Genomic DNA, 26,737 nt, shown 5'->3' with positions numbered 1-26,737 from the left:
TCTATTTCTAGTATGTCACCTGTTTTTATTTTACATTTCCTTAAAATTGATATCAAAGTTTATTTTGATTTACTTACAATAAACATATAAATGTATTTATTTACTATTGTACTGGAATACAAGGGACATGGCGCCAGTGAAGGAAATATGTCAATTTTTAAACATTGAACTTTTAATAAAGTTTTAGGGCCAATTTAAGTTAAGAGTTGGTAAAAGTTTTATTATCATTCTTCATGGTGGTCAAAACATTGTTAGTAAATTCCACACAGTACATTAATGAGCTTTCCATTATTTTTTCTTCGATCATTGTATCTTTTTGTCTTGCGTCCAGCTATATTATTGAAATTTACTAAAGCAAAGCTTGTGGCTAATAAGATTATTTCCTTTGATTTAATTTCAGATGCCTCCCACGATCAGACCGCAAAGTTACGGTTCTTTGGAACCACTGCACCACCCATTCCATGGGAGCCCTCCTTCTGTGTGCTGCGAGAGGATGTCAAGACATTGACATTCCACAAACAAGAGGAGGTAAGTAGTACCTCATTATGCTCCTTTATAATGTGAAAAAAATAAGCAAAAATTTAGAGTTATCTTTCTTGACACATGTTGCTCTCTTTTGATGTATTGTAGGGAGCAGACGAATTGCCTGGTTTAGTGGTCCTGAGGAAAAAGAGATTAGATGATGGGAAACAGGAATTTGACAAGAGATGGGGATTTGAAACTCTGAAGAGCATCCAAGAAAATGCCAGACAACATCAGGATGAGCATTTGTTGCATCCTCCACAGGCCTGCAGTAAGCGATGTCTTAAACTTACAATTGTAAACACACTAATGGACTAAAACCATGCAGCATTACAGCATTACGGTGGCTTTGCAGCATAGATTCCTAATATTTCCGTTCCTCTTTGGTACCATGTTGGGAATGCATGATTTAAAACTACTTTTGAAAGGGAAATTTGCATGATTTAAAAAAAATTAAAAAAATAACCATTTAAGAAAATTAGCCAATTATTAAGGAGACAAAAAATGGATGATAATGTTTAAAAGTGAGCCACTCAGCTAATTAACTAACAAAATTAACCAAAGTTTTTTGATGCCAGTTCTTTAACAAGTGGTTTTCTGTTCGATGCTTTTCCCTAGTGCGTAACTGCCAGAGTGCAGAGGAACTGTTTTACATCGAAAGGTCTTCGCCAAAGCCCGCTAGACGACTTCAAAGACTTACGCAGTTCTTTGGAGGTTTGCAGCTCGATGTAGTACATTTATTATAATTCCTCTTCTCATTTAGTGTATACTTTCCCTGTATCTTCCTCAGTGTCTCAATATATGTTGTCATTGCAGTTTTCTTTGGTCACGATTTTTGGCTTTTTTACCCTTTTCTCAAAGAGTCTTGACAGTATTGAATGATTTAAAGATCTTTTTAAGAGCACTAAGATGTCTTAATTCTGCACATCTTGGGCCCAGATGCTTTTTTTTTAAATTGTAAACACTCTCTCTTAATTAGCACTTTCTCTTTTTCTCTTATTTATTGGAACATATTTTTCTCATTTTTTTGTGCCTATATATTTTTTTTGTATGTAAAAAGTTTTATCCATAATTGCTCACTTATGTTTCTCTTTCCGCATTTTTCTCTGATTTTTTGTAAGCCAGTAATAAATGTCATATTTTAGGTCAAAGAATGTTCCCTCCTTCTCTTAGTTTAGGAATTGCTATATCTTATAGCCTCTCTGCTAAATTCTGTGATCTCACTCCATGGGCCAGACTCAAGTAAACATTACAACAAAATATGTTCCTTTTGAATGAATGAAATTGACCAAAATTTGCCCATAACCCTCTCTTTTCAACTATTGGCCATTGACCTATTAAATGTTTATTGAAGTTTAAAAATACTTCCCTAAGGGTATACTCAGCAGTTTTGCACAAAGAAAATGTTTAATTTTATATTTAAATCCAAAGGAAATGTCTAATATCAAACAGCAAACTGGAAAATAAGGTCTTTACGGCCGGCCCGGTGCTTCTTGTTTGATATAAATCTTGTAATTGGTCATGAGTATCCAGGGCTCGGAAAGAAATCCAATATTATCAAAATAAAAAAGTTTGTGTTGATATATGTTCGTGATGATTAAAAATAGTTTGCCAGCACTCAGTAACATATTAAATAGTCACTGGTCACCTCCATACTGAGTATGGTCATCTTTATCGTTGGTAACCCATGTGTGATTCACTTTGATTGTCTCTATCATGATTCGAGGAAGCTTTTGGACTCATAACAATTGTTTGCTACAATAGGCCATCTTTATCTTCTGATCTAAATCATATTCTTCTCTTTTTTTTTTATTTGATGAAGATTCTAAAAACATTAGTACATATGTATGTATTCTCCTTTTTTAAAGTGATCACAATGCAATACATGGCCACAGGGAAGGAGTTTGTTGACTTTCTCGAAGGACCTCATGATATATGTACCAGCTAGTACTATAATGGTAGTCTCTTGATTGATGGTTCAGGTTTTCCCCTGTTAAAATTTGGGCTAACATGAACATAAGACACATGATTCCTTCCTTATGGCTGGGTTGATTTGAGGACATTCAGTATTCCTCTATTGAACCCTGAAAGATCACATGATACTTGGTCCTCTCTTTCTCTATATAAGATAAGATCATTTATTCAATGTAAATTGACTACATCACACATGATCTTATTTTTCAGTCACATACTGAAATTTATGATTTTATATAGTCCTTTATTTTCTAAGAGTCATGTCATGTCACAATTTGCTGGGATTTATTCATCATATGGCATGGCGGTTAATATCTCTATTTCAATTATTATACATGAAAATATCACACAAAAACGTATATCTTAATTATGACAGAATCGTTCATTCTGTACATGGTTGAATGACACGATGGTCATCGTTTTATCTTTATATAGTACAAATAGTATCAATTTAAATGACAGTAGTCCTCTACTAATATGTTGATCGAGGTCTATGTTGTAAGTTGTTAATATCCCAACTTCAGGCTCTGAGGGATAAGGTAATATTTAATAAAATCGAGAAAAGTGCATTTTAAGTTTTCAGAACTTGTGTCTGAGACTTTAAATTTGTTTTTCATCAAACAATGAAAATCAACAAAATTGAGTTTTCTGTTGGGGGGGGGGGGGGATATCTGCACATAATTTTACACATACAATAAAATAACTAGACTCACCAGTAATCATGGCTTACATTTCACTTATGGAATGATCAAAGACTTTATTGTCAAATATATATCTTGAAAGATTTGATTTGATCTTTCTTGTGCAAAATTTATTGTTCAAGAAAATTTCTACTCCGGCTCACAAACTTGCTATTAGGTGATAAGTAAACTCGATAGTTTTCTAGTTACTGGTATATTGTATTTGAAATGAAATGTCTGTTGTTCTGTCTGCAATTGTCAGTACCGTTATTTCACATTTATTTACAACTGCTAATTTTTATACCCTCTGGCTACATTATTTTAAGAGGTCATTATAAAATCCGAAAAGCATGAAGTCAATGGTATATAATTAAGTTATTAGAGGAGAAATAGGTGTAAAATTTCTCTACTCATTTGCTGACATGAAAGTGAAATAGAGTGCAAGAATCTTGATCTACCTGTGTAAATTTGGGTCATTAGCAGGAAATTGATACAAATCAGGGTCTCCAGAGGTGATCCGCGAGACACTGGGACAATGGATGGGTCTTTTGTGGATCTGTTGTGTGACAAGTAAACAAAATAGACGGGCATCCAAAATCTGAATGACAAATTTCACAGCAGAGGTATAATTGACAATGGGAGCTTTATCCGCAGTCATGCATTAGGACCAGGGTGGAGTCAAAAAAGGAACCCTCTCTCTCTGTAGATTAGAGATTTACAAAGGCAGGAAGTTTTTTAATGTGTAAGAAGGAAAACTTTTGATGTGTAAGTTGAAAAAAAAATAGAGAGATAAAAAAAATCGAATATTTTGACTTCCCTGGTGTGACATTTTGATGGAAAGCTGTAGCAGTGAATTGGATATATACTTTCTGTCAATTTAGCATTCGAAGTGTGTCGGATTTATTCATAGATGTTCATACTTGGATAAATGTGCTGAATTAACCTTTAATGTTGTTTAGAAGTGACATGTAGTCTTTCACGTTATATAAGCTGTATATTCTGTGTGCTTGTAGATCACGATTTTTCTTTACTTTGTGGCAAAAGTTATTTTCTTGGTTTCGTGATGGAATTAGGGAAAGATAAGAATAAAAGAGAGGATATTTTTGTTTGCAAAGCTTGAGTTAGAACTTTGGAGATTAGTATGCGTCATTTGATTTAGTTGTAGTAATTTGATCCTTTTGTTAAGTTTTTGGGGTTTATCTAAGTTCAAATCCAAGTAAACGAATGGTTAAAAGCTCTGTTTATCTATGCAGACTATTTAATAATAATGAAGTTTGTCTCAAATGTTCCAACTGAAAGAGAAAATAATTAATGTCTTAGAGAAAAAATAACAATTAAAAATTAAATAGGGCAAAATTTTACTATTTTCTATCTGTACAATTGCCTTAAAAACCCTATTGTGAAATTGAAAACCATTTTAACAAAAGAATTCAAGTGAATTAGATTTAAAGAAAGTTTGAAGACAGAAAGATCAATTTTCAAAACCAATACAATCAGTGTTTACATCAAAACGACCGTGAGACAGCAGACATTGTTTTTTGTTTGTTGATGAATTAGCTGAGTTCATTTCGTTTCTGTGAGGGTTTGTTGTGAGATTATAAGGATCACTTATCAGAGACGGTGTGAGTTTCATTACGACCGATCACAGCTTTTAGTGCTGTTGCGTGCGTACAAAGTTTGATAAACGTAAAAAAATACTGAAAAAATTGTATCATTTTGTATGCAGACGGAGAAGGGAGATTATTTACCACCGAACAAAATTGAATAATAATTATGCAAACACTTGAACATGACACTACACGATTATGAGGAAAACAATTAAAAATTGTGCATTTTGACATTTGATGTCGGTTGGAAGTGGGATGCAGTGAAATGCCGGTGAAATGCCAGTATTGCTTCAAACTGAATGATGCTTTTGTATTTATATACAGATGTTGCCAATTGAACAGCTAAGGGTCTATCTCCTTGTGAACAACCATTGAAAAATGATGTTTTGAAGTTTTTGCTCTGCAACTGTTGTACCTGAAGTAGGACTTAAATTGAGCAGTGTGTGCGTTTGAATGTGTAACATATCGACGGACTGGGGACATTACGGTAAAATATTCCAGAATTTACAGGAAGCTGTTTTATTTTGGGGCTGGAGTTTTCTGTTTGCTTAGGACTTTGAGCCTTTTGTTGCTGGAGGAAACTTTGAACACCTGTGCGAGAACTAAAACATAATGAGTAAATACTGTAACTCTCAATCTATAGCACGGAGCTGGACAGCGGGACCAAAATGGAGAACTGCAAACTGCTAATCTCTCTCGATCAACTCTGTGGAAATAAGTTCTTTGTATGTTGATGTGTAGTAGTTCTAAAGGATAATCGCTGTGGACATTTACACATCCGAAAATGTTTTTTACTCGATCTAAGAAGTACAAGTTGACACAGTCTCTTGACTTGGGTACGTATATATGCTTCAGAGATTTAAAATCAATACATATATATATAATTAGAACCTCTTTATCTCATGTAAAAAATCTATAATGCGCTCTTCTCAGTCAGACTGGATTTGACGTTTTATGAAGAAAAGTTGACAGTTAATTATTGAAAGGACTTTTTCAGAGTTAATTAAGTTTACATAAAAGTTATTCCAAAGACTGAATCAATTAGAATGTCTAGCAGACTCAGTTATGCAATATACCATCAATACATTTTCATTTCATCGACTTGAGGTTTTTTTTCACAAATGTGTTTACTTTGTATTAGAGTTTTATTCTATGGTTTTATGCCAAAGATAATTTTTTTCTATGCTGAAAAACTAAGGGCTATATTGGTTTGTTTTTTTTTTCCTTATCCCAAATGCTATACAGAACTTTTATCGGTCATCCAAGAAATCGAAGTTTTGGCTTCCAAATACCTTTCACTTACTGCAAGAAACTGTAAATAATGAGTCATATTCTCCACAAAACCTACCATACAACTTGGATTTTAATGGACCCTGCAGCTCTTTTATATACACATATACTCCTTTGGTTTTTCTATCATTACAGAATTCAAATGATCCATTTATCTCTGAAAGTTAGAATTGACAGACAGTTGCAATTTACCATGTGTTGAATGTTAAAGAAATGCACGGAAAGCTGCTAATTGAATAATTCATCTAAAAAACCATTCAATGGGATAATATTAGACATGCCACGAAAATTGAGTTGTTACTTAGTAATTAAGAACAGACACTGTGTTTTTGTGATGGAAGCACGTTAATGATTTTTGAATGCTTGCGCTTCTTTCCAAATAGCTAGCCATTTTTTTTTTTTTTTTTTTTTTACTCTTACTCGATCTGTTTTATGTAATAGACTTGTTTTCAGGTTTCTTCTCTCTCATAAATATACTGCATTTTTGAAGGTGACATTGAAAGATTTCTGATTGCAGAAGAAGAAAATGGATTCAGTTGATTTATAAATGATAAAAGAGCATGTAGCATGTAGCTAATATATTTAGATTAGATAGACTCCATCGCTACATCAAAATAAAACAAGGATTCTGAAAATAGGATGAATTCAAAATCAAAAGATGCAGAATTTGTTAAAACAGCTAGTAGACTTAATGGTTAATCATTATCGTTGAATCAACATTGATTGAAAATAGTGTGTGGGTGGGTTTCTTATTTTAAATCAGTTTCTTTTTTTCATGTGTAAATTGCTGTACATGCTGAGATCTTGATCCAACTGATTTCCAAATCATACTTTATGCATATTTATTTGGCATTAATATTTTCTGTGTGACTTAAAAGAAGGAGAAGAATATTTTACAAAATTTGTATTTCCTTCATTATATATACACATGTACATGTATTAGCAAATTGAAATTGTTTTAAAACGTTTTCTTTTTGCATACTTTGACCTTGATCCTGACTTGTCTTTTTACACTCTTCCATATATCGAACAATCTTGTATATCATACTTGTTTATAATCATCTTAGCTATATTTAGTATCCTAAAATAGTTATATTTTTCAACAGCTTACAGGAAAAGATTCACAACATTACATATATTTATTTATCGTCGTTAAAAATTATGCTGCTAAAAATAGTTTCAAAGATATATAATTTCTAAATTCAACATTTTCTCTTGGATCTTATCAGTACTTTAATTATTTCAGTGTCCTGTCCATTGGACAAGTTCAGCAGATCCCCTATCCTGGACACCTTCAACGACAGCATGCCAGGTGAGTCACATCTTGCAAGCATCTTTAAGGAGGCTTCGAGAGTAATATATATACAGCTAGATCATGGCAGCCTATTAGCAATGCCTGCTAGATCATCTTGTTTGCAGATCTCGAGCCATCCTCCCCTCAAAAACACAAAATGAGCTCCCTTTTAATATTTGTGTCTCACTTCCACAGGGAAATCAAACTGAGAATCTACAGGTATCTCACTTGTTGTTGCCCCTCACTGCATAATGTCCTAATAATGAATACCTTTAGAACTGCTAAGTGTTAAATTGGAATCAAGCATGTGTATACCGTCTTTAATGGTTTTGATTTTTCTCCCTGTAGTTTTTATGATGTATCAAGTACAGAATATTGATTTGGTTACCCATATATCATCTCTAAGGGAAAAAACATGGCCAAGCATAACTTTTGTGTAAAGATCTGCCTGTGGATTCATTTGAAAATTTGACCTTGACATATACGGTGATCTTGGTTATCCTTGACCTTATTTTCTTTAGAAGAGTAAAATATAATAATGAGTATTTTACTTACCAGTATAGGCAAGATGCACGAAGATAAAAAAGACCTTTGATAAATGTGGTAGAAATGATTTGCAGTATTTATTGAATTATACAGTTCTTAAAAATTCCATTGTAAAATGTCTCACAAAAAAGACAATTATTTCAGGGTTTATAGGTAAAGTGTGAAGGTCATTATAGTGACTTAGTTAGTATAGTCCATTATTGTTGAATTACGCTTAGGCGGACTGGGGAGCTAGACCATTAAAAAAATGTTGTTCATGAGATGTTAATAATGATAAATAAAGAAGGATCATGTAGAAGAGAGTTAAAGATAGCAACACTTCATAACTATTACACGTAGCTATAGACCATCTGTAGGGATTGTTTACACGGTCACCGCATCTCAATAAGTAGATCCTGTTTATCAAATACAGTCTCAGTTTTATATACATGATCTTGGTATAAAATGTACTTTTTTAATTGGCTTTGAAGTGCATGACAGCACACAGCTTCCACTTCATAAGTTTCACTTAGCAGTTCAATAGCTAGTTAAGTATATATATACAGTAAGAAGTAAAAGTGCAGATTTAAGGGCGGGCCAGGCTAGCAAGATTATGTTAAGACAAAATCCCTATGTTCGGAATGACAAGTTGTAATGGCTGCTGTAAACAGGGTGACTTAACGATACAGGAAGTTGTCTCGTAACTTCTCTTGGTGCCTTCCGATGGTTGACGGAAATTGCTCCTTGGTCATTTTTCTTCATCAGTTTAGTCCTGATAGTGTCTGAATCTTAACAGACCAAAATGCCGATGAAAATGAAAAATCGTAGTCGGTCTTACGAGATTTTATCTAGTGCTGCAGAAGAGGGTAAGAATTTGTTATCATAATCATAAAGATACTGCTTAGGTTTATACATAAATCATAACATGTAAAAATGGCTCGGATCTTTAATACATAGGGTCACTTTTTTAAGATTTCTATATGAACTCATTGGTTTAAATGTTATGCGTAAATTTAACATGAACTAAGCTGTAATGTCTAAACCTCCAAAGTTGGATAGGGTTATGCATTTGATGCTGTTTCATGGGAAATTTCAGCATGCATTTTTAATTGCTTTTGCATGTATGAACTTCTGGTACGTAAAAAATTATTGGCAGATCGAGTTAAGATTAAAAGCAAAAAAAGGTTGAAGATGAATTAAGGGACAGATTCTTAGAGGGGCCTCTATGATTTTATGACAAGATACACAGATACTGCCATGTCAAATATACTTTTATATGTCTGTATGAATTTGCCAAGAATTCTTTACTGGTATTCATGAAATTCCGAAGTTTTAGATGTAATACATGTCATACTGAACATGATTTCACTTGTATAAATGAGATTTGTAACAAAGTTACCATTCAGTTGCCAATAAATTATGTTCTAATTTTTGGCTTAATTTAATTATTAATAAGGAATTCTTAGCTTTAATTTACTTGTACCTATCCATACCTGTTCCTCTCCACACTGTGGTGTCTATTCATAAATGAAGGAACTCAATTTATGAGGCCTTGCCAATTAAAAAAGTTAACTTTAAACAGAGGTAGAAATTAATAATCCTCCAATGAAATTTAAGAAAGTGCATTCCTTACAAATAGTTTCAAACTGCAATAACCCAATATAAGCCCCCTCCCCATCCTAAATGTATAAGGAAAATTTTGATTTGTTTTCTTTATTAATTGTTAGTATTTAACTCATCCCTGAAATACAAATGCGCCTTTAGTCCTGTAAATACGTAGTATATGCACGTGTACAATAAACACATTATGATGAATCAATTATTAGACATTATAGTCAAATTACTCATTTAATTTAATGAAATATTGCATACACAAAAAAAATGCACTATGAATCAGTGATGAGAGATAGGGTTACTCATAGTTTAATGTAGGTCATTAAAACTAATTTACCATTTAACATACTGAACAGTGACCTCTCTTGGAATGTTAAACAAATGGATCACACAGGGGTGGGTGATCACAGGTGGTAATATCAAAGTGTGAAATTCTACCTTTGTATACCTGAATAAAAATGCTGTGCTCAAAGGTGAACAAAATTACAGGAAATAAATATTTCACTTCTTCGTGCGAAGCTGGTGTGGGTGAAATAATATTAAGGCTAAGTGCTTGAGCATACAAAAGGTTTCCGCAATTCTGGTGGCCAAATATTTCAAACTTTTTGTTGACTCTGTCGAAAAGTTTCCGTTGAAAGGTTCAAGATCTTTGAAAATACCTCAAAAGTAGTACTGGTATTGGTAAATGAAGGATAGGGCAAGTGCTAGAGAACAATGTGAAAAAAACAAACACCCAGGATAGGATTGGGGGTAAGGGAAGGAGGGGGATCTCATTACATTTTTGATGTCCTGTTTATTTAATATCCAGTGTTGGTACTATGGAACTTGAGCTGAGAAAAGTTGATCTTTTGATAGTTATTTTTTCCCTTGAAGCATATTAAGAAGTATTAAAATTGTTGGTGAGTTTATGTTTGGTATATTTTTTTTCACTTTTTTTAGGGGGGGGGGGGGGTGGGGGGAGGAGGGAGTAGCAGCAAATGTTTCACAACACTTTTGGCTTTTGAAGAATCTCGTATATTCTGGTTATAATGTAAAAAATGTTGTTACATATTTATTTAGTTCATGCAGCACATGTGTGAAGCATATTTACTGCAACAAAAAAATACTTTTTGTGAATACAATCAAACCAAGGGGAATGAGTGAAGCAATATGTATAAAGCAACATTAGATGCTCTGAGGGTTTTTTTTAGCTGCAGTTTTGCCAGATGTATGCTGGAAAATGGAGATAATACCTCTCCCATCAGTTAAGGGCTGATTTACTACAACAATTAAGCGTGGGCTTGTGACAACTTGGTAGATTCTTCCCGGAATACTCGGAGATTTGTGCAGGCATCTGACAATCTATTGCACACAGTCATTTTTGATGTCAGCATGAATTGGTTTGAAAGCTAATGGAAATATTGCAAAATATCAAATGGGTGCAGACATTTTTGCCTTAGAAGCCAAGATGGCCATCTCTTTGAATTTGTACAAGGATGGTTTGTTCCTCAGAAATAAGGGCCGTTGTTAATCCGATGTCAGTCATAGATAGAGGGGGTGGGGGAGGGGGGGGGGAGTGATGTACATTCACAAAATCACACAAATATCCTTTTGCTTTTGACAATATTGCTCTACAAGTTTTACCACTGCAAATTCATACTCTACACACTGAATTATACTCTGCAGGCAGATTTGGTAAGTCATATTCTACAATGTTTTATCAAGATTGTTCAAAATCCCTGATGGGTGTTCATAATCCTGATATGTACTTCAGATAATAATTTAAGAAACTTGATAACACAGTAAGGTCCATGAGATATTTGTAATTGACACAATCCCTGTCGCATACCCTTGGCTCTAGGATATCAGGTAAATTTGTTTCTGTTTGAAAATTTAATATTTCGTATCTTTTGACCCTCAACAGGGCCTTTGGAATTATTGAAACCATTAAAGAGTTTACATTCCCAATATAAAGTAGGTGCTTAGAACTGATAAGTATTTGTATATTAAAGAAATTTGGACAACGGGGAGCGTTGAAAATAATTCTCGCTATTCTGTCTTTGTCTAAGTAGTGTTTGGGTCCGGCAATTCAACAAGTGAAAGTTTATTTGTAATTACGTGCAATATCGTAGCCCAAGAACTCCAAAGAAAGTTTTTGAAATAAAATGATAAAAATTCACAAAAGACCGTTTAAGTGGTTCGTTTTTGATTGGTATTACAATCTCAACAGTTTTTCCTACTGTGTCAAGGAGATTCATTATCACATTATTGGAACCACAGGATATGGAAGATCAAAAGGTGTGACATCAGTCACGGATAAACAAGTTTTCATTTGAAAAGACCACTTTGAACTTTGAATATTTATTGCAGTCTTGATTTTAGACCCATTATTTTTCGACCACGCATGTAAAGTTCAAACAATCATTGGTCATTTGAAGCCTTGGTGCGGCCAGTTTTTCAATGAAAATTTTTTTCCCACCTTGTTGCCGAAATGCCAAACCTGGGTATTATATAGATAATGATGTCCACATACCTACTGAAGTTTAATTTTGCTTTGGTAAGTAATAATGTTTATTCAGTTAAATGGGGTGGTTTATACGGTTTGAGAATGTGGTCATTTTAATGGGAATCTATAAAAGCGTGACTGTCAAAAGAAATTTGATTCATTGATCATTAGTCAGATTAGGAACTGTTTGGGATTTTTTCGGGATAAGAAAGGATAAGCAAGGATAAAGGCTACAAGTTCTTAATCTTTCAGAAAGAGTCCACGCACAGTGTATTGTACAGTTCAGGTCTGTTTGTACTCAATTAAGATGATATTTGCGATGATTGAGTACCTATCAAATACGGAGAATTTGTGAATTAATTGTCACCTGAAAAATGAAGAAAACGTGAACATTGTTTTAGGTTTTATTCATATATATGGTGCATGATTGTCTGTCAAAGCTAATATGTGAATATATCATGTGGTCACAGGATCAAAGATAAGCTAGCTACAGGCAAGAGTTATATGTAATCTTGGACCTTTGTTGACATGTATTACCCAGCATTATGTCTCTTACATCCAGTCTATACCTGGTAATTTAAGATTGGCAGCGCATACCCTTGTATATATACCTGACTGAGACAAAACTAGAGCATGCAGGGACCGTAACGATTCTATAACATATTTTGAACTGACAACAAATGCCTACGTGTGGTGATTTCCTAAACTCGGAAAAAAATATATGTGTGTCACTCAGGTAAATAGAGTCTAATTCAGGACAAGTTTGAGGAGATTAGTGTTATCTAGGGTCTGATGTTTGAGACTCATAATTCTACTTGGAGCTTGGATGTTTAATATCAACACTAAAAGGTAATGATGATGTCATGCACCTTTTTTATCTTTTAGATTTTAAATTCTAAGCTCACTGTAGTATGAACTTTAAAAATTTAGAACTGTTTTTTGAAATGTTATTGTCAAATGAAATACATAAACAATAATTATATGTTTAAACAGAAAGTTGGGGTCCATATATCATGTGTCATATGAAGTCATATTGCCTTGAAAATTTGCAAAGTTATGTCGTGACAATCATGCTATTTTTATATCTTGAGTAATGATGTATGTAGTATATTTGTGAATATCACAAAAATGGCCCCGCTAATGTCTTTTTTTTTGGGGGGGGGGGGTTCCATATCTTATGGGTCATGAAGTCTTTGCAAAAAAGTCCACATGTCCGACAGTCGGATATACTTTGTTATTTGTTAAGAATATTGTGTCATATATAATATTTTTTCATGTAGAGTTTGTGATTATCACAAAAATGTTTCACTGGCCATTTGAAGTGTAACATACAAAAGAAAGGTAAACGGGTACTAGATCTTTACATCCTCCTGACTTTGTCTGGGAGTTCACAAAGTCTCAAAGGTGGATATAGTGCAACATGGCTCTGATGGATTATGTTTTAAATCCGGGTGTCGTCAGAACAAAGATACGGTACCTATCAGATGTCTTCATTGAGCATGATGTATTTTGTTAAATTAATCTGTAAGATTATCTCTTGCACTTCCCAATTTTAAGCGTTGATTAATTGACGCAAGCAAAAAAATCTGGATTTCGGGGAAGTTACCGTACTTGAAGTTTGTTTTGCTCGTAATCTTAACTCGGTGACACTGCATTTTTCTTTTATTTGGGTAGTTTGTGTCCTGCTTCCCCCGATTTGATATCAATGTTAAAGATATTATGTGGGTTGTTCCATAAGCATGAACTTTAGTCCTACTATACAATGTTTACAAATTAACTGTATTTAATACCAGGTACATGTACAAAATGCACAGCCAGGTACATTGGCTAATAACATCATTATAGGTCTGTTAATTTAAAGGTAGTATCAAACAGTTTGTAATCTCGGTGAGACTGTGTTTATATATGTGGACAGTAGTGCCATTTTATTTTGTACCTCTCTTGATTATAATCTATGGCAGGTAAATTTTGCAAGGTGTGTTCGACCTACATAAAAAGTATTGAAGGTTTAGTTTCTCTCTCAGAGTAAAGATGATTTATTGGTTTGTTTTAAAGTATACACACCTTAATGAAATGAGGTTTATGATAGCAAGCAAAGAAAATAGGTAAGTCGTTAAATACAAAGGTGAAGTGATTATATAACCTGAGAAATGAAGACGGCCAGACTGGTGGGTCTTTCAAAAATATTTCATAATTGTCACTAACAGTGAATTATGAATATGATTATTATATCATACCCCTAGATATGAGGGTGAAAGCTGGGAAGGTTTTGTTTCACAGCAATGGAGGGTCAACAGCTGAACAATTTGCACAATGGAATTATGTCATTTGTTTGATATATGGGCTGTCAGTGCTGATAGAGATAACTAAATCAGGGTAGAGGTGGAGGTAGGGGTGGTACATTATCAGGGCTTGGCGGGCGCGCGCGGCCCGGCCTTCACAATTCTGTACAATAATTGAAGGGATAAACATAAAATTGATTTTTCTGCACATGTAAGAAGACTTGTACCTCGGATAATCTTTCTTACAGACTCACCTGTGGATGGAATTTTTTTTCTTGTTATCATTTGTCAGAAACAATTTAGTGAATATGGGAATATAAGAAATTTTTTTGCACATTTTGCTTTTGTTTGAAGCAGAACTCAATAAAGTATGCAGTTTATTTGTATAATTACATAGGTGGGTAACAGCGTCTTGGTCCTAATGAATTAATTGAATGCAAATGCAATAAAATTTTCAAAGAAATGAGACATGCTGGTAATACTCTGAGGGTGTGCTGAATGAAAAAATGGGGTGTACCCCATCTGTGTAAAGGGAAAATATGTTAAAGAGAACCATGTAAAAACTGTATGGGAAATTCAAGCATTATAATTATCAGAGATCAATCTAGATGGGGGAGAAACAGGCTGAAATTCCCAGTCATTCGATCTTTGTTTGATTGTCCACATCGGTGATAATGTAACACCTGCACGTTCAGGTGTACAAGCAGTGAAATTTGTAATTAATAGATATTTAAACTTAAATTCGCCTAAACTCGTAATAATATTACTTATAGCATGAGAACAGTGAGTCAGAATTTAGATTCGATCATGAGAAAAAAATTCTAATTGGTGTACATCGAATAAGTTCGCAATACAATGAAAGGGGCTTCATATATTTACCATTTAACTTTTAATGAAAAATACCACATTGTGTTTTAGTGCACGCAACAAATGTTTTCTTGAAGGAGAAAAATTAACCTATGGAAAAAAAAGAAGATAAAGACAATGTATGTTGAAATAAATCGTAGGAATAAAGAGATTTTAAGACACGCGAGAAGGCAGTGAAAGTGATTAACTTAACATGGGGTACCCAAGCATTGCAGTGACATAATAGATTTGAAATTGGACCCTCGCTTAATTTCCATCTTCTCCTTTTTTTTACTTTGTGTTTTTAGATTGTATCTGAACTAAGTGACTTTTATCTTCTAACCAAAGTATTCCTGTTTTTGCTTGTCAAAGCAAAACTCTGTGGGAGCTTCTAGGTCCACATTGTGAACATTTAGATCGAAGCTTGTATTATTTAGCCGCAGTAGTTTTAGTGATATTTTAGCTGTTTCTTTATCATGCTTATGAAATGAAAACGATAAAATGAGCAGAATTATACATTACGTTACTGATAGAAAAGGTAAGTATTTTTTTAGATTTCTTAAAATCTTCTTTTTGTTGCTTTTAAAAAAAAAAATCTATTGTAGACAAAGGGAAGCAACTCTACGTCTTTTTTTTCTGTGATGCATGTATTCCCCTCTGCCTGTGTACTTGTGCGTCTTTTTTGTCTGTAGTTTGTCATTCACTCCTTTATGTTTTTCCTTCTGTCTTCCTTTTGTAGACCTGTCAAATGGTTCTGACTTCTATGACTCTGCCTCCAAACGAAGACCTATGTTGCGAAGGTTTAAGAGTAGGTATTTCCCATGTAACTGCAATATACTAACCCTCTCATAACCTAACCTAATGTATCTGTTTTTCCAACTTTAATAAGTTTCTGCTATAGCTGCCTTATTCAGCTGAAAGGTGTATGCTTCATTTCTTAAAAGATTCAAGATTTTTGAGTACTGTAGATTCCTTATTAAATGTGAGGAATAAATCGCAAGAAGCAAACTTTGCAAATTTTATTTTGCTGCCTAATTTGTGAATTACATGAAGTTGTAACAAAAATTTGGTGCTTGTGATATTATATTCTCATGATTTGATGCAAATTCGCAGAATCATGGAAAAGATTAAAGTACCTGTGTAATATAAGGTATCTACAGTATATAAAACTGCATGTAATATGTAATTCACATTGCATGTATTCGTAATCAATAATTAATTATTTTTTTTAGTTTCATGTGGTAGTTATTTAGTATGTTAAAAACAAAGAATCATTCATCAATGTTAACAAGACGCAAAAATTCATGAATGTTTGCATGCGAGCATCTGTCATTATCAACATTATATAGCTAAGAGCATATACCTCAGTCGTCTTAGAAGATGCAGCAATCAAGTTTATTTGAAAAAAGATTATAAGGATAGTTAACCCACAGGGGATCTGGCACAGTCATATATCAACTGGATTATTTTTATGCTGAAGTTCATTGCTTTATGATATGAAATATTGTGATATGATAATGCAAATTATCCCGCTATGCCACAGTGTTTTTAAAAACAATTTTCACTGATGCATAGAATTTTAAGAATTTGGGGGGGGGGGGGGGAATTTTGGAGTGAATTTTAATTATGAATTGAATTTTGACATTTTTTTAAAATGTCAACATTGTGTTTAATGTGATCAGTGGGATCTCCTCCAAGAATTATACACCATTTGACTTACATTATTTATGATTTGGCCACATTCTATGCTCATATATACTCACACCCAGAATATACTGTAAAGATAGACAGTACTGCACTCGGAGTAATTGAAAGTAAGTGAGAACTACTGATCAGGGAAGTGAGGGGGGTAAATGACTGAAGATACGCAGTATAGTTCCCTGATAATGAATAATAGTTCCTCTTATCAGATGCTAATTAGTATCTGTAGCTGAATAGATGTAAGTTACATTACCGTCTGCTGATAAGAGAAAATCTTACAATAAGATAGAAGTAGCTGCTAAAGAAGTAGAAAATTTATTGTGACAGCAAGACTGGCAGAGGAAACAAAAAGCAATTTCAAAGATAGAGAGAATAAATTATGGAAACAGTTAGGATAGTGCATTAAAGTCTATAGAAGCTGTTACTGTTTATTTTGAATGAGGTTCTAATGTACTGAAGGAAAACAAGAGGCAATGATAGTAGCAGATGGACATCATAGGTCTACCATGATTCTGACCAGACGGGGAGCATCTGGTGGAGGGAGAGGGGGAGGGGGGGGTGCTGCTGCTTACTGTCAATCAATCTCTTCATAGATCACCACAACTGTCTACAAGCTGTCTCTACAGAGGGTCCATCCATTCACACAGTGTAGTCAAAACTTTCTATGATGTTTGCTGCATTTTAAAAAAGCTAAAAAATCTCTCTAAGAGGGTTCATTGTCAAAACCTTCAGAAACTCTCTGTGATGCTGCTGCAGATCAAAAAAGCTAAAAAATCTTTTTGAGAGGGTCCATTCATAGAGTGCTGTAGTATTTTCTTTAACATTGCTTGATTTCCATAAACCTCAAAAAACTATTTTGATAAACAATAAACAAATGGAGCCACTATCAATAATTATTTGATTTTTCAAGCAAACAAAGCTCTCACATGATTTTCCCTTTCAACTTTCCGCCCACCGTCCCCCTTTCCAAAATTATATAACCATGCAGAATTTAAAAAGAATAAAAGAAGAACTCGATCCCCATCAAATTTTCTGAAACTGACAAATTTTGAATGCGTAATTGGAAAGAGCATTGTCATGTATAAGATAATAATGGAAGCAAACAGAAAAAAGAGGAAGGGTCAAGTGAAAAGATGTGTTTTTTCAATCAGAACAATCCCTGTGTCTAATCAATGGACATCTGGCTGCAACCATCTGCACATCATTGCATGGGGCAACCCTGGGGGGGGGGGGGGGGGGGGGGGGTCAGGGGAAAGTCTCCTTTTATCTGAATATATAAACATGCATTCTCTGGCCAATGTGTGAGTATCCTCACGAGTAAAGCGTAATGTTTTTCCATGAATCATGAAGATAATCTGCACATGTACGTAAAAGTAAACCCATGTCAGTCGTCTTATCTCTGAAGACCTCCCCCCCTTCTCTGGCCCCTTTCATGTTTTTGCACTTTTCACCTGTATTGGATAAGTATACTTTCCTGATTGATCTAAGGGTTTTCCATTCATCATCTAGCTGCCACTGGTTGGTTTGAACACTCCTACGTCTAGATAGACTTCAATTTGTTTCTTGAAGACTTATTGTGCCACACACACTCTTCCATGGGCTAGAAGTCATATTTTGCACCTGATAGTCGATGCTTGTCAGCAAAGGTGTAAATTGAAAAGCTGAAGGAACATCAACAAGAGAAAGAAAAACAAATGTTAATTGAAGATTTGCAAATGAAGACTGGCATAGTTTGAGGAGACCGGCACCTTTTGGAGACAGTGACTTGATTGAGTTTGCTTCCTGTAGAGGATTGCTGTCTGTCATTCTGTCTCAAAGGAAGTTCATGTTTTTTGCTTGTATGTGACAGGACATTTTCTTCAAAGTAGACAAAACGTTTGATATTTTATTAAAAGGATACTGTTACAGAATGGATTACATAAAAAAGGTAACAAACTGAAATACACCCAGTACTCCGAAAAAGGTTCCAACATGCTGAGTTTGTCCAAATGATGGCCAGCACCAAAGGGAGAAATAATCGGTTTTGAGGGATGTGGAAATCCCCTTCCCCCAAGAGGAGACATTGAGGAGATGGTATCAGGACGGAGGAGATAGGAACCTCCTTAATGACATGGAATTACATGCCTGGATGAGCTCCACACCACTCGAACCTTTCCAGATTCCTCTTCTTGATTATACCTGCATGTTCTGAAGATCCTATCATCATATACGTTATAAAGCTTATTCGAATTCTCCAGACCTTGTGGTAACAACACCATGCATTGGTCATAGTCAAATCTATTTTTTGATACAGTTGTTCGGTCTTTTTTTTTCTTTTTGTTTTTGTTTTCCTTTGTCAAATAAGTTAGCGTGAAGGAGTAAGGCGCCTACCCATTGTAATCCTTTGTAAACAGTGGCGTAAACTTTTTTGGTTAATCTTGACAATAATCCAATTAGCCGACAGATTTACCCCGCATAGCTTATTCTTCTTGTGTATTGACGTTTTTGTTTATTGAGTGGGAGAAAAGGTAGATTTGTTTCAGAAATGTAAATAAGTTAAAGATCTTATCGAACAATGAGTAGAAAAATAATGTACAGTCATCCGAATGGGGTTTTAGCAAACAGAACAAGCCAGTATTCTTAGTACAAGTTCACCTAAGGTAAAAGTGTATGAATGACACAGGAGAAAAAAAAAAAGAAACTGGAAGAAAAAGAAAAAAAGATGAAAGTCTATCAGGAGCAGTGCCAGATCTGAATCATTTATATTCATTTGTGTATCATCCTTGGAAGATCTCTATATAATGGATCGGATGTGATATCAGGGAAACAGAGGACAGAAATATCTTTTATCTCAGACAGGAGAGTGTTGTTTGTGCTTTGATTGACCACAGGAGCTGGTCATGTGGATTATACGCTTTCTCAGGGAGTTGTGGGGTAGGTGAAACGTACTGCTTTTTTTTCACTTTCAAACTTTGCAAACATAAAGGTTTGAAACTGATATACTTTGGTTAAAAAGATATTTTTTCATTTATAGGTTAATACTACAAAATACTTTTGTTAAAAGTATCCCAATGTCACATAATAGAATGGTTTTAAGTCATATATATATATTTTTATCCATTTAGAGGGATTAATATTCTGGGTAGTCAAATTTGTTTCTATAACACCTTTTTATTTCTCAAACTGAATTATTAATAACTATTTCATGTATGGTACAAATGTTGGCATTATTTGCGCAAGTGTCTCATAACACCAAAAGAATTTGTAGACTTTGAAAGTTCTTTGACTTTTAAATCAGTGATCCAGGATGGTGTCAATTAATTGTATTATTATATTCACCAGGGGAAATAACTCATATTTCAGGTACGTTGGTTAATGAAATAAAATTCACATGAATGCAGCATGGAGTTGAATTGAACCATTCTAGACTTAGATCATTGAACCCTTCACTTCATTCTATTGGCATTAGTGTAATGAAATGACCATTAACCCCTCAATTATCAGAAATTGTACACCAATTAGAAATTGATTTTGTCTCCGTGGCATTGTGTTACCTGCACAGTTCCGACTGATTAGCGTCAAACAGATGGATGAAGACAACAACTTGTTCTAACAATCAATGGCTGTGTACTGGGATGACTAAAAGCTCACATCTGTTTTATCCATTCCTGTAGGTCTTTTTAAAAAATTTCTTCATTTTCTCATCAAATTTAAAAATTTGAACTAAAAATATCTTCAAACTTTACAAAATTGTGAGAGTATTTAAAAAAAAAAAATGAGATAGCTTTAAGTGTGTCAGAAAAAAATATCAATTAAATTATGAAAAAATGAAAATTGATTTTAGAAACCCCTAAAAGATAATTGAATGGGGTTTTGGGATTAAAAGCACATATTTAAAAGCTATTTATATTGAACAAGCTTTGGGATGAAGCAACAGTTGGTTTAACTTAAGATTTATACAGATAACACAAAATACAGGGATAATCTGGATGAATGTCTCTATTCTATTGTTGACTTGCTGTGTTTTTCATAGATTCTTTTGATTTTTCATTAAATACGCATTTTGATGCCGGTCTAGTTTTAAAATTTCTTTGTTTATTTCAAAGAGATCCCTATCTCTTAGTGTCTATTGATTTTCGTAAATATTTGACTTTCATCCTGCTCGCTTTAAACACTTCAACACAGAGTGATTACTGGGGTAAACATTGCATCTTCTGATTAAATGGGTAAATGAATTGGGAGGAAAAATACAGGAAATGAAATAACACTTTCCTATGAGGATGAGAAATCACCCGAAGGAAGTTTGCGTATTAACACTTCGTATGAGAGTGACATTGTTTAAAATATTGCGTTGTTCAGGATCTATAGTATGTCTGTATTGATCAGTGTGTGAATGAATTTTTCAGTGGGAGTTGAAATACGAGGAAATAAGTTCATTTTATTCTCATGGAAAGTGTAAATTTGTCATTTGTGGCTTAAAATAAAACTGCATATACAGTGTATGTGTTGTTTAAGCTCTATTTGTCGATAAATAGGATGTCTTAACTGTAAATGAGGGAAATATCGATAGGAAAAAAAAGAGCAATTTTGACTGAGGATTATTATTAAAAACGACAAAAACCCCACACATTATTGATAGTTTTATATCTCCTTGAACTTTTTTTTTGGACGTCATTTTGGATTTACAATATACCGGTAATAGCTGATTGTAAAATACCTATCTGTGGTCACTGCACCTTTAATTTTTTACAAAAAGGAGATTGTCGTCACACCAAAAAAGAAAAAAAAAACTTGACAGTGTATCGTAAAAAGCGTAAAAACGGGTGCATTGCTCTGTCGCCAGTTTTATGTTGGATTAAAGATGATGAATAGATGTGCTTCTCTTGGATCACTTTTCTATTCCTTTGTAATATGCCAGGGCACTACCACCGAATAATCTTGTTATTTTCTTTACGTGAGGCTTCCTAGCTGGTGAATCACACTTTTATCCATGGATATTTTATTTTTCCGTTTGATCAATGATTTGGCATTGTGCTACTTTTACTACTACTATTAGTGGAACAAGTTATGGACTGATGTTTGCTTCTGTTGAGCATTGCGGGGAAAGTGGTCGCATTTAGCAAGCTCTTTTGAGACAAATCCATATGATCTATGGTGATCAATCGTAAAGGGTCAACCTCATCATTGAACATATCAGGAATATCTTTATTAGGACAAGCGTCAAATTTTTTCTCATTTTGCTGAAAAGTAGGGGGGTGAAATGGAATATTTGTGTTGCTGCTGCAATTCTCAAGGAGATAAGAAAAAACGAAAGTTTAGAATTTTTGGTAGGAAATACAAAAAATTCAATGGGGAGGATTTGTCTCGAGATAGCCAGGATGAGTATGAGGATAGACAGACAAACAGTGAGAATGAGACTAAAGTTACTGGGTCTTTAGAGGATGTGATGGAGGACCGAGGAATAGGGGATATCTCTTTTGGCTATAATCAAGGTAGGCCTTGTATAGAAGCGTTTCATCATTCAGGGGCCTACTGAGTGAGGGACCCTAAGGTATTTCCATGTGGTATATGTATACCCTTGTGTTTTCAAGTCAGAGTGCTACAGATACCAGTTGTCAACACAATGGTAATATGTTAATGTTATCCTGAGAATTAGACAATATAGCTATAGGTAGCAAAATATGCAAGGAAATTTTTTGTTGTTGGGGGGGGGGGGGGGGGAGGTGGTAATGCAGTTTTACACAGCCTTGAATAATATTTTAAATTTTCATTAATATACTGGTAAGACTGTAAATATGCTGAAAGTAGCTTCAAATAAAGTTAATTTCATGTAATTAAGATGTCAGTGACTTTTGAAAAAATCAATATATGTTGCGTTAGTCATCTGGAGATTAAAGTTTGAAACACATAGTCAATACTTTGTGTCTATTGGTACATAATTGTCCTTTTTTCTAAATAATGAGTTTAATAGATCAGCTAGAAGTTGAACTGATGACAAAATTATCAGGACATAACATTTTCTCTTTCGATCCCAGGAAAAAAATCAAAATTAAAAGAAAAATGTTTAAATGGGATTAAGTGATGTAAATATTACCAGCTCAATTGAGTGTTTCCCAGTTGTCTTGCTTCCTTATTTTAAAATATCTAAGATGTCATCTTAAATATGACTTTTACAATAAGTGCATTAGTGAAATCTGTTCACGCCTTTTTTTTGTTCGTGATTCTACATATTCAGTACAATACACTTAAATATCCCACTAAAACATCAGCTCATGCAATTTCTTTTTATAGAAATGAATATTAAGGAAAAACTACATTGCATCCATCATATCCTCTTTTAAACAATCCAAATTAGATGTACAGTTTATTACCGGTTGAGTGGGAATTTGTTAAATGGGAATTTTTGAAGTTAGTAATCCTAAAAAATTTTCATTGAAAAAAAAAGCATGTGTAGTATACACCCCCAAGTTTTGGGGGGTTTTTTTTGGGGGGGGGGGGGGGTTAAGTGTTCTCACTTGAAAATATAAGTAACCTTTTGAAACACAACTTATCAGTGTCAATTTTTAATAACTTACAAATATCAAGTTTTTTTTTATAAGAAAAAACGAAATCTTACGCAGACCTGAATTGTTTTAAATTATTACGAAGTTTGCTGAAGTTGACATGTTGATTATTGTGATATCTGTTTGTTTGTCCTTTTCTCAAAATTTAAACGCTTCAAGTTTAGATTGTGAAAAAGTTTGTTGGATATGAAGTACTTGTAGTTAAATTATACTTTAAACTGGGTGAATCTTTGAAGAACAGAATGTGGAATGAAAACACAGTGTATGCATGCATGTACATCAAGCATGCTCAACTAGGGATATATGACAGAAACTCAGTGGTCATTCAGTCACAGTATATCATGATTGCATGCTTCACAGTAGAATAACAAAAACCTAGATCCATTGGTATTTCTGATTTGATGCATCAGTAAGCAAATTTTCATAGAGCAAGAAAAAAAAAGAAAGAAAAAATCTGGATTTCAATTGATCACTTTTATCCTCCCCCCTAAAAAAGAAAAATCAACTGAATTACCATTTGATACCCCGAGGTATTTATAACAAACTTGATCGTATTTGTGGATTAACCTTTTTTCAGTGGGGACAAACCACTTGTTTAATCGTAGAATTGGTATCGGGAGGAAGCTGGGATTGAGTCTTCTCTCCGTATCTCCACACAAATAGCCAGGAAGTCGTATTGATCTATCCGTTGGTGACTCATACCCTGGGAGAAAGTGTCCCATCTCCCCCTGATCCGCTCTGCATATTCACAGGAATATCTCCCTAGGAATATCTCCTATCACTTGCCCTAGCTTAGCTGCCACTAAATATGCTGTTTGTAATTGGACAATTAGGAATTGAATTCCATTGGTAAAGCCTGTGAATAATGAGAGGATCAGGCAACCCTGTAGTAGTGGCTCAACATTCCCATGCATAACTTGTGGGTTTTAAATATAGATTTTGTTCCAACCCCCAATCCCCCACCACTGCTACCCTACCCCCCCCCCCCCCCCCAAAAAAAATTGTTTACAATAAAACACGTTTTTGATAAATGTTGATGAATTTCAACCTGCATTTATTTAGTGCATGGTTGAAATTTACCCCACTTAAAGGAATTTTTGAATAAAATGGAATTGTACTTTTACGGCACAATGACCCTTTGTACACAAAAAACTGGGTTTGCATTGAGATAGCCTGAATCATGAAAAAAATCCATGCAATTTCAGCATACCATAGTTGCGTGTCAAAATTTAAGGGTAGAAACCAATTTCTTATTTTTAATTTGGACAAGAAAGTTTTATTCCTCAGAGATATTTCTTTAAAATGTATTCGAGGGAAATCCATTTACTAGGATGTTTCTCTGTCATTGAATGAAGGGTCATCAGAGTCAAGGGCCATCAACTAAGATGTAAGATTATTTTCTTAGAATAAGCTCGCAAACTGATGAGAGGAGTCCTCATCCAGGACAAATCAAAATATTTTCCTTGTGGGAAAAAATAGTTATACACAGATCTACTTTAAAGTTTCTATTCCAGGAGAGTAGACATTTGGGATTGTGATCTATGTGGATAACTTTGACCATGTTAAATTCCATTGGGGTTATATAGGTACATGTATATAAGTAATGTATATGTATGTCTTTTTGATAAACAACAATTTACATGTACTAAGAATTAAAGTTTTTAAGGTGTCAGTGGGTTTTTTTCCAACAGATTCGTCCTATGAGAATGCTATACACCCTTTTTTATCGACAGCAATTTATTTTTAAAAAAAATGGTGTTTGACGGGTCAACGTTTTTTTTTATTATAGATACTTCCTATGAGAAGCTGTCGGACAGAAGAGGAAGTGAGCCGCTGGTGTCCTCATCCTCGATAGATCTCCGTGCAGACGCCATGGACACCAGTTCCACTCCCTCCAAGATCGCCGTAAGTGTCATCCAGTGACATCACTCCTTGACATCTCCCCATTCAAATTATCAGAACTTCTTCATGAAGAGCAAAACTGGTTATTAAAATAAAGCATTAGTTTATGGAAGAGTTTCTTGTGTCAAAAATTAAGTACAAAAGCATAGAATGGCATGGATTCTGAAAATATAACTGTATATTGCCAATTTTTGAAAAGTTTCATGGGGGATATGTTCCCAAGACATTGCAGATTGGTGAAATTCCTGATCCTTTGCGTCATTTAATTTAATGTTTGAAATTTTATATTTTGCTCCAAACAATAGGATTGAAATTTGGGGGGGGGGGGGGGGGGGAGGTTGATCTTGACAATTATTGAGACAAAAAAATTATCAGGCATAGTTTATATTCTTAGTGTATTCACCTAACACGTGTCACTGGGATCCTCATGCACTTCTTGGAGCTAGCATTAGACACTGCCAGGTTCTTCCTGAGGCTGATAAAGTTAATTGAATTAGATGGAGCAATAAGTTCAGTGCCAGTTCATGGAACAATGTGTTTCATTTATCTGTTAGCTGATTCAGCTGCAAATTCCTATGCAGCATGAAATCTGACTGTAAAATGTTGCTTGCATGACGAACTGCCAACATGTTTATATTTGAATTTTTGCTTTTTCTTAAATTAAAAATGTGTTAAGAAATCTAATATCTGACATAAAGTATATATTATTGTGGTAAATTGATTCCGAAAAATTAAAAAACATTTTTTTTAATATTTTCATTTTTTAGAACTTCTTTATGAAGAAGGGGTTTAAATCCAGCAATCTGAAAAGAACAAAAAGCGTGACCAAACTGGACAATCGGAAGAGGTCAGCGTCACATGTAATGGACAGCAATGAATCGTAAGTAGATGGAAAGACAGTGTCACAGAGTTATCTCTCTTTAGCTACAACCTGTCAGAGTTCCAGAAACTGTTGTAAAACATCCGTCTAAGAGCATGACACTTGGAGGAAGCTCAGTACAAATGACTGGATGGTTCTGGCTTCATCGCCAGCATTTTGAAATGATGCAGATGACCAGGGGTTTGTTTTAGATATCGGCAACAACTTGTGTTGGTGTATACGGGGCATGTATATAAAATTCTGTATGTACCGGTAAGCTGTTCACTGATGCAGAAGGTGATTAAAGCATCTTCGTCCACTTTAACGGCAATCATCAAAAAAATACAAACTGTTTTTAGGAAAAACCTCCTTCAGGTCTGCCTTATAACGTCTGCTGATGGTCTAGCTTTCTTTTCCATGCCACTGAACAAAGGTTTCCGTCGTTGAACGGAGGGTTTCCGTTGGTGTCTGAGTCTTTCTTTCCTACACAATTGCTATGATCTTTATTTCAAGGGCCACTTCAACTTTTATACGCTGAAGGTTTAGAAAGAGGTCATTAGGGGAGGTGGTCAATTAATTTTCAGTAGTAAAGATGAGAATCGTGACAGCTGACA

The 26,737-nt window shown here is 34.3% G+C and overlaps 1 protein-coding gene across 16 annotated transcripts in view; it reads left to right on the top strand.

Annotated features, from left to right (window-relative positions):
• The window catches only part of LOC105333703 (ras GTPase-activating protein nGAP), a 58,946-nt gene that overhangs the window by 7,629 nt on the left and 24,580 nt on the right, over positions 1–26,737 (top strand). For 4 of the 16 annotated variants that reach the window (XM_011436799.4, XM_011436800.4, XM_011436803.4 and 1 more), the window contains exons 2-8: positions 401–528; positions 631–793; positions 1,141–1,236; positions 7,320–7,385; positions 15,859–15,927; positions 25,152–25,267; positions 26,032–26,144. In XM_011436799.4, coding sequence (XP_011435101.3) covers positions 401–528; positions 631–793; positions 1,141–1,236; positions 7,320–7,385; positions 15,859–15,927; positions 25,152–25,267; positions 26,032–26,144 — 751 coding nt within the window. Of the gene's footprint in view, positions 1–400; positions 529–630; positions 794–1,140; positions 1,237–4,002; positions 5,620–7,319; positions 7,386–8,599; positions 8,759–12,662; positions 12,841–15,858; positions 15,928–19,155; positions 19,734–21,863; positions 22,292–25,151; positions 25,268–26,031; positions 26,145–26,737 lie in introns of those variants that run through there. The other 12 variants (XM_011436813.4, XM_020069501.3, XM_011436802.4 and 9 more) reach the window with 11 other exon arrangements.

The sequence above is a fragment of the Magallana gigas genome, chromosome 2 (genome assembly GCF_963853765.1).
Source record: "Magallana gigas chromosome 2, xbMagGiga1.1, whole genome shotgun sequence".
NCBI classification, from domain to species: domain Eukaryota; kingdom Metazoa; phylum Mollusca; class Bivalvia; order Ostreida; family Ostreidae; genus Magallana; species Magallana gigas.
The sequence above is the reverse complement of the archived record's forward strand: the minus strand, read 5'-3'. Positions and strand labels throughout refer to the sequence as shown.